Source organism: Gymnogyps californianus, chromosome 1, assembly GCF_018139145.2.
Source record: "Gymnogyps californianus isolate 813 chromosome 1, ASM1813914v2, whole genome shotgun sequence".
Taxonomy (NCBI): domain Eukaryota; kingdom Metazoa; phylum Chordata; class Aves; order Accipitriformes; family Cathartidae; genus Gymnogyps; species Gymnogyps californianus.
The window spans coordinates 181534382-181548664 of NC_059471.1; the positions used below are offsets into that span (position 1 = coordinate 181534382).

The 14283-nt window shown below is 40.2% G+C and overlaps 1 protein-coding gene across 3 annotated transcripts in view; it reads right to left on the reverse strand.

Moving 5' to 3' along the window:
- Nucleotides 1–14283, reverse strand: part of SRGAP1 (SLIT-ROBO Rho GTPase activating protein 1) — a 146926-nt gene that overhangs the window by 23576 nt on the left and 109067 nt on the right. The window contains exons 11-15 of one of the 3 annotated variants that reach the window (XM_050892233.1): nucleotides 11554–11581; nucleotides 8333–8366; nucleotides 5149–5209; nucleotides 4913–4990; nucleotides 3235–3369 (exon numbers count right to left, since the gene is read on the reverse strand). In XM_050892233.1, the coding sequence (XP_050748190.1) occupies nucleotides 3235–3369; nucleotides 4913–4990; nucleotides 5149–5209; nucleotides 8333–8366; nucleotides 11554–11581 (336 nt within the window). Of the gene's footprint in view, nucleotides 1–3234; nucleotides 3370–4912; nucleotides 4991–5148; nucleotides 5210–8332; nucleotides 8367–8878; nucleotides 8982–11553; nucleotides 11582–14283 lie in introns of those variants that run through there. The other 2 variants (XM_050892226.1, XM_050892242.1) reach the window with 2 other exon arrangements.

The window sequence follows — 14283 nt, forward strand, 5'->3', positions numbered from 1 at the left end:
AGAAGTTACAGTAACGTGTGTTCTCATAGGGGAAAAGCAGTCTGGCCCTCCTCCCATTAACATGAAGACCAACATACTTAATATGTGAGGCCACATGAGTACAGAAAAAGAAACTAATGTAACTATGACAGGTTCAAAGTCTGAAGTGGGAGAAAAATCTTGTCTAGACTGTCTTCCTTTTTGCAAGATATACAAAGCATTAAGATTAAAAGATAGCAATGGAAAGGGTCTTTGAGACTGACAGTTTTTGATAGTACGTGCCACGTAGGTGCTATTTAAACTAAACCGTGACAGGTAGTATAGTCTGAAATGCTTGTTGGTTTTTTTTTTTTTTTAAAAAAGCATCTTATTCCCTGGAAGTGGTGGACCACTTAACAAAGCACATAGACTAGGTACACAGGTGTAAAAACACTCCACCTCAGGCTTCTCAGATAATCAGAAGATGCAGACGCACAGCCCACTGTTCCCAGCGTGCGGTTCTGGGGCTGGCTGTGGGTGCAAGGCATAGGAGCTGTTTCTTTCTCTCCTCACATCACATTCAAACCCCCCACTGTGACAACACAAAGTAAACTCACCCCAATCTGCTCAAAGAGAAAATCCCTTTTGTCCTGCCATGTTCCAAACTTACCTCTCCTTCCTCTGCTGAAGGAAGGCACTGACATGCCATTTCAGAGTGCCCCTAACAATAACCTTGTGGAAACCAAACCAAACAACAAAATCATCCTCCCCTGGCTTCCTCCAAAACCTGCCAGAAACAGATCCGGGACTCTTACAACACATTATCAGGAACAAAATCCTCTGCTTTCTTCTGTAACAGCAATAGCAGAAGTCAAACCTAGCAGAACTACTCAGTCATTACACATCGTTTTGACAAGCTGTTGTACAGATGATAATCCAGACTTATGACAGCCTCAGAGAACAGCCAGTCTAAACCAGGATCAGATGGCAACACTTCTTTCCCAATAACTGTCCCATTTTAAAATGTGGCTGTGAAGAGCAGTGACTTTGTTCCAGGCTATTGGTTGTTACTGATTTCAGCTCTGCTGGAGGATACTATTATTTAAAAAAAAGGTTGTCAACTCTTTCACAAGAAAATAATCCGCTGCCTGCCTTGAACACGCAATAGTTGGACATCCTCTAAGGAAACCAAGGCCTAACGCTAGGGATCTAGTATTCATTGCCATTTTTCTTGAAGTTCTTAATAACAAAAGAGCATTTTGGGATAACTGAACTGGATCCCTCTCAGACAGTGATGCTCTGAGAGGTTGGTGAATCTCTCCTGCCTGCGCAGGTGCCATGTGCACATACTCAGTCCATTGAACTTCTACCCCTCCTTCCAAATACCCCATCCTGTCTTCAGAAGGTTCAATGGTGAGCGGAAACTCTTTGAAATCATCCAGGTTCCACTTCTTGGAACACATTTAAAAGGTTGTTTTGGGCAAATATTTTTGCATCTCCTAACCACTCACTTGTATAATCTCTGTAAGCTGAATACTCATTCTTGGTATTTTACAATTCTATTTAAAGCTCTTCAACACCGCGGAGTGCAATACCATCTCCACATACAAGAACCACCATTTATACTTTTCTGAATGCTTAGCCAAAATAATAAAGTCATAAAGAGATCCAATGGGCAGAATCTGACAGCAGAAATTTTGAAAAGGAAATCTGGTGCAAATGTTTAACGATGAAAGTGATTAATCATTTGAACAGCTTATCCAAGAATGTGGTAGATTTTCTGTCAGCTAAAGCCATTAAATCAATAATTTTTTCCAGCAGACATGCTTTAATTCACCCAGAAGTTATGGAAATCAGCGTAGGATTATTAGGTAAAGTTCCATCATCCCTGTCATGCAGAAAATCACTCAGTCAAAATGATCCCTTTTTAGATTTCAATTTCTACGACTTGCAGACATTTTCTGGGCTGTGGCAACGCAGTTAGCTACAGCTGAACTCAGGCAGAACCATGACTATGCTTCCTGAAGAGACAGTGTCCTCCTCAGCATCAGGGATCAGACTGTTAAACTGCAGTTTTGAGGTCCTTCAGGACTCCACTGAGTCTGCCAATAGCAACAGCTGCAGAAAATCCTGCAAAAATTGAAACACCAAATATTGCACATAGACCTGATCACAGCGATCCGTGTATTAAATCCAGGCTGAATTACTGCAATCCTCCCTACGTGGGAAGGAAACCACACATGTTGGGTTCCCCCAGCAGGGAGCAGAAAAGCCCATCTGATGGCCAGCCCAGGACACTGTGCACACATTGATCTGCGGTCCCGCCTGCTGGGTTGAGACCCCTTTGCCAAAATAACACAGTTTGGAGACAGCCTGCCCTAATTAATATCCCAAAGGACTGGCCCTTGTTACCTGTGAAACTGGCTCTTTCTCCATTTGGCTGAAGCGGGCAAGTTATAAAGGAAGGGCTGAAAGGAGGAAATTCTTCCACAAAGCTAGCACCTCTGACCACTTCTAATGGACCCACAGGGAACAGTAAGCCTACTGATGGTTGGCTCGGCCTCACCCCTTCTCAACATCTGCAGGGATCTGTGAACTGGAAGAGGTTTTGTGCATGCCAGAGCAATTCACTCATCCACCGAGAACTTCCTAAATTACTACAACCTCTCTGTGTCCGGCTACGAACATCAGCAGTGCACAGACCCATGCAATGCTCCTCCAAGGCATCCCATTACAACTTGTGTGTTGGAAGGCAGACCAGGCTCTTCCACAGACAACACTCAGCTGCTCCCCTCCGTTCCTGCACTGAAGGGTTTTCCTGCTGGTTGGATCAGAGGTTTTAAGCTGAGCACAATAAAGGTCCAGAACCACACAATGTCGAGCAGTTAGCTACTTATTCACCAGTGCTGACTCCAAGCTGCAGGGCATGAAAACCTTTGTGGAAAGTAACGTACTCTGTTTGCACGGTCATGACTTCATCCCCTTCTGTCTGCCCCAGTGCACAGAGGAAAATAATAATGCGTTTAAATTTAACTATCTCTTGTATACCAAAGATATTCTTCCTGCCCTATTAAACAAAGAGTTGTACTGTACATTAATCCCATGGGAAAAAGGGAACAACCACAGCTGCGAGCATGACTAATAACTGACCCAGACTGTTACAGATGGCAAACAAATTGTCTCAGAAAAATCTGTGAAGTTAGCTCTTTTTTCACACCACTACTGCATATATGAAAGTAAAATTCTATTGAGAAAGAAACAGAGATTTCTACTTACTGATACAAGAAATAAGATCATTAAATCTTTCCTTAGGAAAGACAGGATTTTCCAGCCCTCGGAAATAGAGCTTCAGTACTCCAGCAACTGAGTTAATGTCATGGTTACTTTGGTCATCTGCCAAAGGATTTTCACCTTAAAAAGTAAATAAAGTGAATGAAACACACATGCAGGAGCATTCTTGCATGCAACATTTTTATAAGTCACCGACGTTTTTGGAGTTTTTTGGTTTTAGTGTGTGGGAGGTGGCAATGCAAGCATTCAAGTAAGATAATAAACACTGATTTAGAAAGCCCAGGCTATGATTAAACTAAAACCGGCAGCCTAAATAAAGCTTCCTTTAAATTACATAACCTAGTGATCTCTTAGGTCCTGAACTTCCAACTAGGTATTTATGGACATGCTGTGATTTACAGTTAGTAAAATAAAAAAGCCAAATGTTCTTAATTGAATAGGGTTTCTCAGACTATTCTTTGGGAGCTTACATAAAGCAAATTGAGTTAGATAACTCTTTGAATTGGAAATCTGTCTTCATTCTGAAAAATTAAAACATTCAGGAATATGTGCAACCATTCTGTGAAAACACTGTATAGGAACTGAAACCCTAACTGAAACCTCAGCCATGATTGAACTATGTGTAATTTTAAAGACTTAATCTTTATTTTGAAACACTTTAAAATGTATGTATCTTCCAGAATAACACTACCTAGGAGAGGCACTTAACAATAAGACAGATTTAAAAGCTTGAGAATAGATGAATGTGGCTTCACTTAGCATGTAAAAACAGCTGCTTCACATATCTTGTCAAAGACAATATCAGGTTTAACAAGATATATAACTAATTCTGGGCAGAAAAATACTGTGCATATTTTTTCATGCTTTTAGTCACAAGACTTATTGCTCCAAGGGTTTTCTCATTAGCAGATGATCCGCAAAAGGTTTTTCTGGAAATTAAAAAAACAGCTTCTAAGACCCAAGAAAAGAGAATGTAAGATTTAAAAAAAATTGTAACTAGTTATAGTTTTAACACAATTAGGGGATTGCTGGATCCTGTCTTCCCTAGCAGAGCAATCCTAGGCTGGGTGTTGCAAGTCACTCATGTTTAAAAAGCCATTTTCACTTCCTGGTATCTTTCCCATAATTCCTCCTCTGGGGCTGACGTTTCCTTTGGGAATGAAAACAGTGGTTGAAAATGGAACGACCCTGTCACAGCCTGTATTCTCATTGATCGTGATGCCACTTTGGCAGAGGGACCAGAAAGTTGAGCACTTGTATTTCAGAACATCAAGTAACGGGGTTCTCAAATTGCGTTAAGTAGTCTCTTGAATCTAATTAAAAACCACAATCTTTCCTTTCTGAGGATCTTTAAAATAAAATAGAGACAAACTATTATTTGCAGTTTATCATTAACAAAAGACTAAAGTTTATAGTTGATTCAAGAGTCATATGCCTCGTCTAAACAAAATGAAAAACAACCTCAAGCTCCTAGGACATAACAGGGGAAAAACATGTACATGTCATAATTATACTTCATCTTTAAGCATATGATGGTGCAAAGTTTTAGGTGCAGTACACAAAGTGCATACAAACTGCTTAAACAGCCAAGAAAGTAATTAGAATTTAAAAGATTTTTAAATGTCAGATGTTAAGGTGCTCAAATAAATGAAAATGCAATTACCTCTCTCAAATGAATTTTTAATATCATTGACTTCCACCTGGGAACCAGACACTCTAAAAATTCCCTGATGCTGAAGACCTGCAGCAAAGATGGGAGACAGTGGTGAGAAATGAATCTAGTTTTTAGAATACTTTTAATCTCTATTTTAAAAACAAAGCTGTGATGGTAAATGAATTGTGCAAAAGACACACAAAAAAGGGCAATAATGAAATGACATAGTATGTTTCAGAGCTTACCATATAAATTGATAAATCTGATACAGCTTTCCACGATGAGAGGAATGACTTGTCCTGAATCCTAGAAAAACACGAGCACAAAGAGTGAACTGCAGATCAGAAAGGGGAAACCTCCCTACTCTGGGCTGAATGTGAAAATGCATTTTCTTGGTCAATCCAGATGGACATACAGTGCTGGCAAAAAAACACATAAGAAAAAATATCATTTCTAACAGAGTTCTCTTCCCATTTAGGGAGGGAGGGAAAGGAACAGGTGAAGAGAAAGGATTACAGTTCTTCATTAAAATCATTGAATTGGGAAATTCAGAGACTTCATTCTCTACCTCTGCCACTGTATCTGGCTAACACTGTATGTGACATCTAAGCTCATGCATGTGTTTTAGATTTTTGAAGCAAAATGAGTTAAAGCAGTGAATTTGCCTTTTAAAAAGTTTATTATTAAGAATAATAATTAATGATGAAGATGATCCCTCTGCATCCATTTAACTTACCTTTCTTTTCCTGGTGGAGAAAATCCTACATGGACCTAATTACACAGGACCTAATTCCTTGAGGTGCTTTTTTTTTTTTTTGGTAAAAAATGTTGATCACAAACAGTTGACAAGGCCTTTTCTAGACCTGCTGGACTATCAGATATGTTCTTGGAGAAGAGCCACCAAATGCCATTGCATGGGGTACCAGGTGTCTCCCTCCTGACCTGAGAGCACTCCTACGCGCTCTGCTGATTTGCGTGTCCTAACATAGGGCAGATGATGGCCTGGCACGTTGTTGCAGGCTGCTCTAACTAGCTGGTAATACACCGGGTGGTGAACTGCAGCCACTTTGAGCTGAGCATGTGGTTCAGCTGCCTCTTCTGTAGGCACAAAGGTATTGGGAAAGGGAGGTCACAGCCTGCACTTCCCCGCCTGCAACTGGCAGAGCTCAGGAATCAAAGCTCCTGGTCACAGCCACGATACAGCAGCAGGTCTATAGCTACATCTTCAGTTAACTAGAGGTGTTTTAATAAACAAGAAAAAATGCTTGCGATGGGAGGGGGGGAAGATGACTATACACTAATTTTCAGTGAGTCTTTTTCTTTTAGACTGCTGATTTTCCAAAAGAACCGTCACAGTCCTTTGTCTGTGTGTTTTGGCACTTTAAAAAATGGATGTTTTACACCAAGCACATTAATGACTACAAGTCATCAAATATCTATTAAAGACACAAATCATATGATTAAAAATTATTTAGAAAAGTTAGTGCTTATGCTGGAAAAATTACTAAATAATAGGTACCTTTGAAATTCTTGTCTTGGAAGCTATTTTTCTTTCCAAATGAATTTCAAATATGTAAGCGCTCAGAGAATTGACTAATTCATTTAAAAGTTTAATATAAAACCAGTCTGTATTACAAAACCATGAATTCAAAAGCACCCTGTAACTCAGAATACACATTTCCTCTTACAAACTAGTCCTTCATTTTCATGCTAAATTGCACTAATGGGAAGTTTATGAATTAAGCCCAAGTAGAAGAAAAGCCAACTACTAAAAAAAGTTTGAAAAATAACACACAGTGAAGCAATGAAACAATGCACTTCCTGAGATAACCTAACCCCTGATCTTTTGTGTACTCCATGTTGCTTCAGTGGGGCTTACAAAAGACTGTACCGCTAATTATGGTATTTAAATTGTGGCTTGTTTGCCTTTTAATTTAAAACCTAGCAAAGACTGGCTAGCCAAGAACCAGTAATGTCTGGATGAGCAGTGTCATGATTCAGTAACAGCTGAATAAAAAACCCCCCGTGGAACAGGTCAGTTGCTAAACCCAGGAATACTGTCATCTTCACCACCATTGAGCAGCCTGGCTCTCCAAAAAAGCAGAGTATTAGAAAACATGCACAACATGCACCCGTATCTCCTGTTAGTACACTGGTTCATGCAAAGAACGTAAAGCCTCGGAAAAGATAGTGTTTGCAGTAAGAAATTACAAAAAAAAAATATTACTTTCATACCTGGTTTTGGAGAATCTGTTCAGAACCATGCACAACTTTGTAGTTAAGTAATTCCCTGAAAACTTACAGCTTTGGATTTTAGATCTAATGACAGGAAAATCATTTGAAGTAACAATCTGTGTTGGTGAAATGTCAAGAACAGTGACCCTACCGCTGCTGTGAATTTAATCTGATGTGTGTAGTCAGTGAATGTATGGTTGGGACTAATTATCATTTCTTATGATGCAAAAATGTAACAAAAAGCAATTTGGTGCGATACTGTATTTCACTAGCTGTAATCCTTTTGTGCCTGTCAAAATGACTCATCCCTATCAGGAATGACATGGTCTTTGGGCAGGGATGCTTTCCTAGGTTAGCTCCCACACTGGCAAATCTGTCATAAGGCTACCAGCTTTCTTTTCCTCTTTCCTTTTGAAAGACTAACCATGTAGCACTCTCCACTTGCAAGTAAGCCCTGTCACCCACACTGCCATGTAGCATAACACCTCTTCTCTGTGAGGGAAAATGATGGGGTACCATTTCTCCTGATTTGCTCTATGCTTCGCTAATCCAGGGGCTTTTTGTTGTGGGAGTTTCTGCTTCTTTGCTTACTTCCATCCTTGAGCAAGAAACTGTTCATGATATTCATCTCTCGCATCCTGTGATGATTTCCTGAAAGCCTTTGCACCTCACAGCACCACCTGCATAATAATAATAGTTTTCCCTATTGTTGTACTGAGGGTGGCTGAAAGCTTGATTCAAAGACAGCTAAACTGGTATGGTGCCACGGAACACAGAATTTGTTCTGCAAAATATTTGCCACTAGCTATGTTGCACAGGAAGAAAAAAAAATCCCTGTAACATTCAAACCCAGTTCACAGAGCTTGCAGTCAGGAATTTCATTCACTGTGTTTATAAATGTATCGTTACATATTTTTTTGAAGATTTCTTTCCCTTAGCTCTGTCAGCTAGTGTCCAGAGGCGCTAATTGACTATGATGGGCAGGTGCTTTTTAATGAATAAGGAAATATCCATCATTTAAGACTACAATCACTCCAGAGTTGTGCTGTCGTTCAGTTTTGCCTGCTGTACTCGTACACTCATTTCTTAATGCAAACTTCTCCCTCCAGGTCTTTGAAAGAACTAATTTTGAGCCAGGCGTGAATGCAACCCGAGAGTGAGGCGGATATGGTTCTCTTGTCACCAGAACTATACCTGATGTCTCGTGTGAGAGTTCCTTCGGCCTCGGCTAGAAGCATTATTAGAAATAAAGGTATGAGAAAGAAGAAGATAGTAAATACAGCAAAGATACAAGATCCAGAGTAGCGGTGATCACAATTTCACACAATATAATAAATTCCTAAAGTCATAGGAAATCAAAAGCTGGATATCAAACCCAGGGTAATACTGCTCTACTCCACAGACTTTGAATACTGAATGTAATGAAAATGGCAAGCAGGAAATTGTGCTAAGTTGGGGGATGCACCGCTACATCCTATCTTCTACATGATGCTAAGTTTCCTAATCAAACCAGGCTGCCAATACTATCCCTACTTGATTAACAAAATCGTAGGGAGGCTAACGTGAGAAATGAATCCCCCTCCTTCCCTCTGACTTCAGGAAGTATTATATTGATCAACCGGAAAAGAAAAGAGCCCCAGGACAGACTTAAACATAATGATCTGCCTCAGCTCACGTGAGGTGGTGACCATTATAGTAAGAAGTGTTGAGATCAGCCACTGGGGTGGCTGGTGCCAGTACCTTGATGAATGACTCCAAATCACCATTAAACAACTTAGCACTATACTGTGATCGGGGTCTGGGCTTCCTGTGTTTCTGGGGCTTAGGGGGAAGATTTGGAGGCCTAAGGGAAGGGAATATGATTACTGAGCAAGGTAGAATTCAGTCACACAATAAAATGAAATGTCTGTAAGCTCATGGCAAAACAACAGAACATTGTAAAGGGAGAAATAAACACAGTACTTATCAAATAAAGACTTTCCATCAAATTTAAGTGTCACAGTGATTAAAGAGTGGAGAACTCCCCCATTAAAAATGCATTACTTATGGATAAATATTGACATTCTTTATGAATACCTGCTTTGCAGTTTTACCATATACATTTATTCCAAACACTGCACAATCAGAATGGCCTTTTTTGTTGCGGTCATGCATGAAATGTGCAGCAACCACTGGAATTCATCCTGCCAGCCGCGGCAGAACACAGGCCACTTGAAGCACCTCTTATCAAGCAGAAAAGTTGCTTCATGCTGGAGAAGCTTCAAATGCAAATTAAAGCTGCTCAGCACACTCCTAAGATGCTTCAAAACCAAACCATCTGCATTTTCAACTAAAGCCAGGAAGGTTAAACAGCTTTAGCCTTCCACATCCAACCATCAACATCTTCACACAAGAAAAGAAACACCTTGCAAATTAGCTAAAGGAATTAAAAGAATATCATCAACTTGAAACAAATAAACAATAGCAGCATAACACAAAAAAAGAAAAGGAAGAATAGACAAAACTTTGGTCTGCAAAATGTTTACCTAGTGTGTTACACATGTGATGACTACAACTGAAAGGGATTACAGGAAATAAGTATTGTTCTCTAGGTCACGTTTTGTGAATGTCAGGGCACGCTACATGCCAACAGCTTCCCTAGTTCCCCTGCACCAGCAGTCCAATGCTTCTATAGGTTTTTCAGGAATTAGCAAAAAATCAAATCTTTTGGGGGAAACAGTGAGGAACAATAATGCATAAAACATTAAGTGGTGGGACTTTGGTCTGTTTGGGTACTACCTGCTATTTTAAACTCATCTTTAAAGATATCCTCTTCCCTTCTACAATTTAACTTTGACCTTAAAGAACATTTCTGTTTGCATGTCTTACAGTCTGGAAACTTAACTGAACCTTGGGGCAACAGGCAGGTCCCAACCAGAGCAGGGGAACTAGTGCTGAGGAACGGATGGGCAGGCCCTACTCCCTCAGAGTTGCCTTCTCTAAGTGACCGGCTGTGAGAAGATAGGAGGTAAGATGGCTTCAAGCTGCTCCCCCACTTTACTAAGGTAAAATCATTGCCTAAATCCATCACCTTCTTTCTTTCAGCTGCTTACACAGCAGGGAATTTAGGATGATGTGAGCCTGTTGAGTCACCTGCTTTGGAGAAAGAACGTTTTCCTCATTAGACATAAACTTGCTGACTTCCATGCATTCCTGGTAGCATCGGGGGGCAGAGTTAAAGTTAAAGGCACACATCTCCGAATTAATGTCCGCAATTGGGAAGAATGTACTGATTTGTTACCGCTTTTCAACTGGGGTTGTGTAAGGAAAGAAGGTGAAGAAGTCCAACTTTACAGAGCTAAAATGGACCATGGAGTGGTGGGAGAAAGACTGGTCTGAAGTCTGTAGAGATGTCCCCAGGAATATGGGGGCCAGGCAGAAGAAATTATACAAAACCAAGTGGTCCAGCAAAGGCAGAGCCAAAGCCGGATCCAAACTTCTTAGCTGGGAGGGCAAGGCTCTTTTTGTTTGGTTTTTTTTTTTTTATTTAATTCAAAGATGAGGGGTGGTGGCAAGGCCATTCCTGTCCAGGAAGCAAAAAGGAGAAAGAGAAGGCATTGAGCAAGGATGTATTGCATGGAAAGGGAAGGGAAGAGTGAGACCAGGAAAGCTGGGCTGGATGTTCCTGCTGTCACCAGGATGGGAAGGGTGGTGCCAGTAGCAGTGATAAACACAAGTGGCAGCTGCAAATCCAAACAGTTGCTGTTGCCCCCCCCAGTCTGATACCCTGGGGGCTGCAGCACTTGCCTGTGTTTATGTCTGGAGGCAGCGTCCCTGCTGTGGCATTACACAACTGAAAAAGTATGTGCTGCACAAAGCAGGGAGATCTAACACTGTATCCCTTCTCTTCTGTGAATATATAGACCCATTTAAGTATCAAACACATGGATGCTGGGGGAGGCAGGTATTCCTGTCCAGATCTAGGTTATCAAAGATGCAGCCTATCCTCTAAATTCATCTCTGTATCAGGTTCTTCTGAACTGTGTATCCTGACCAAGTGAATTACAAACCATGAGAGGCAAGGTATCTCTAGCAGCTGAAAAATATTTCTTTTCTAGCACCAAAAAGCCCCCTGCAACTTCCAAATTTGATGTGTGATTCACAAATATTTTTAAGGATCTCCCAGCTTGTCCCACCCTTGATGGTGGCCTAGGAAGCTCACAAGAATGAAGAAGATGAACAGTCTGGTCCTTTACCCATCAGCATGCAGAAACAGAAATGCTCAATGTGAAAACACACAGGGCCTGTACACAATTTATGTAACAGCAGCAACAGCAGCAATGTTATATACCCTTATGAACTTGTTCTAAAATTTGTAATTCCTAAGATTTTATTACATTTGTAATTCTAAATCAAGTCAAATAAAAATATCTTACCTTGTTGTCATGTATTCAGCCCTGTGACCTAGAAAAGTTCAATAAACAGGAAACAATCATTTGTAGGTTTTAGGTACATTTTTTTGTATATAAATTACGCTTGGCAAATTACTTTTAACCCTAACTTTCATGTTACCAGCAAAAGATATACAATTATACAACAAACAGGGCAGTGCAGTTATCTACCATCTCCGCAGTTACATTTAAAATACAGACACAACCCATGTTATGGAACAACTTTTAAGAAGTCTGCCCATAGATTAAAGAGTCACTTGATACTGTAAATAATTTGAAGTAAAACTCCAAACAATGTCTACTGTTTGTGCTCATAAAACACTGTTGTGTTTTAGTGGCTAAATCAGTATGGAAATAGAGCTGTGCCAAGATTAGATTACATCTCCCCTCATGCCTAAACCTGTTCAGTGCAGAAAATACAGAGCTCTAGACACCAATGGCTCGCTGTTGAAAGACTCCTTTCTCTCTTTTGTCTGTGTATTGCAGGAAAAAAATACAACACTACCACTGGGAAACACCACAGAGAACTACAGAGAATTGTAAAGAAGCAAATACCATATTCCAGAAAGGTTCCTGGGTAACCTTTGCAGAACAACAGACCAGTAAGTTAGGCATGTGCATCGTGTCAACTCATGATAATGAAAAGCAAAATAATGAAACAGTAGGAAGGTCATGGTATGATAAGTTCCAATCAGCCTAGTTTTCCCAAAGGGAGATTGTGCCCTATTAATTTATTAGAATTCTTTGAACATGTCAGTAAAATACTGCATAAAGGAGAATCAGTTGAATTAATTTACTTAGACTTTCAAGGGCCCCTGATAAGTTTCTTCACAAGAGGCGACTAAAGCAACTAAACAGCCATGGATTGAGTGGCAAAATATTCTCATTGATCAAAAACTAATCAAGAAAAGGGAAACCGAGTGGAATTAAATGGTCTTTTTTCATCATGACAAAAGTGTAACAGTCATTTACTCAAGCCTTCCCATTAGGACCATTTACGTAATACATAATACATTTACTAATGTCTTGGGGAGATCACAGCAGCTAAGGAGGCAGAATACTGTGCAGATGACTGAAATACTTTTGGATCAAGTCCTGACAAAACTGTGAAGCCCTTCAGAGAGGTTTAACCATGTTAAGGAACAAGACACATAATGGCAAATGAAATTCAGTATTAACAGGTTCAAGTAAGATACTAGGAAAGAAATAAACATCTATGCAGCTAATAGAACTACAGATAATTACACTGACTCTGAAAATCACTCTGAACATCACTTGGGCTAGGTCTAAGTACACCGCTCAGTTCGAAAGTGACACCAAAAAAGCTTGTCAGACTGCAGAAAGAACAAAAAACAGTGATATGCAAAACATAATATTATGTGGCAATGTCCAGGTGCACCTGAAATACTGCACAGTACTGAAAACCCTAATCTGAACATATATTTTGCAGTACCAGAAGAGTGAGGATCCACAGAAGGTGGCACAAAGAATAAGTTCTGGGAAAAATCTCTGGCATTAATAAGACATGTAAAGATTGTTGGCATCTATTTTAGAGAGGTGAAAAAGAGGGATGGAAGAAGAGTACGAAAAATAACCTATGACAGAAAAAGGGTAAGCCAGGGACTTCTCTCTAATCTTGTAACCAAGGGAAGTTCATTGAGACTAAGAACCCCAATAATAAATGCTAGTAAAACAGAAGATGTTACAAATCCGGAGTCTGGGGGATTTTAAACACATCTCTGATATCTAACAGATTAGGGCAAAAACTACCTAGGACACAGGGGCAATTTCTTTTACAGCTGCTTATTCTCTTTCTTGCATATCCCTTTGCTTTGTTCATTTGTTCATTCAATACATGAGCCTTGGGTCAGAATTACTATGAGTATCAGTGTGCTTCCTATGTTTAGTATCAATTTCATTTAAGTATTTCTCATTTACTTTTCCAAATTTGTAGATGCAGACTCAGCACAGAGCACTTCATCTATCTCCCTTGTGCAGATCATGAATATGTATCTGCTGTGTCCATAAACAGCAACAGACTGTAGTAGGCAGGTGATGAACTGGAACAGAAGCCAAGTGCTGTCAATGTTGTGGACACCAGACTGGAATCTGGATTTATTGAGCCTACATCCTTACACTGTACAGGTCTGAATAAAAGCGAGAGAGGGTGCGAAAGGAAAACTTGCAGTTCAGACAATCCTCTCCCCACTATTCTCCGCCGCTTTACTTAATACAAGTAACTTAATGTGTTACTTGTCTGCTGTCTTGCTGACATGAAAGTTTCCAGAAAAGGGAGTTTGAGTGGAGCAGGGGAGCAGTTCACTTCCTACAACTTCATTTCTATACTAGCTACAGAAGTAATGTTCTTAATGCCACTGTAATTCTACCCTTTCAGCCATCTTCATTCAAGAAATGTACAGAATCCAGGTCCTCCTTCCCAGGCATGTGCATTGTAATGCAGGACATGCGTCAACAGAAGGGGGTACCTGAACTTTTTAACCTGTAAGAATGATGGCTTTTTCTCCAAGTATCAGCTTTGAATGCAGATGTATACATTTGGGGTACTATTTGTACGTGCTATGCTATGATGATGCAACAACTATGTGCAAAAACACTGTGGGCAACACAGACTAACTACTTGGGGTTACAGCTGGTGGGTCGAAGGGAACTCTTCAAACAGAACAGTCCAAGCATGCCTGAGCACGGCAGAACGGC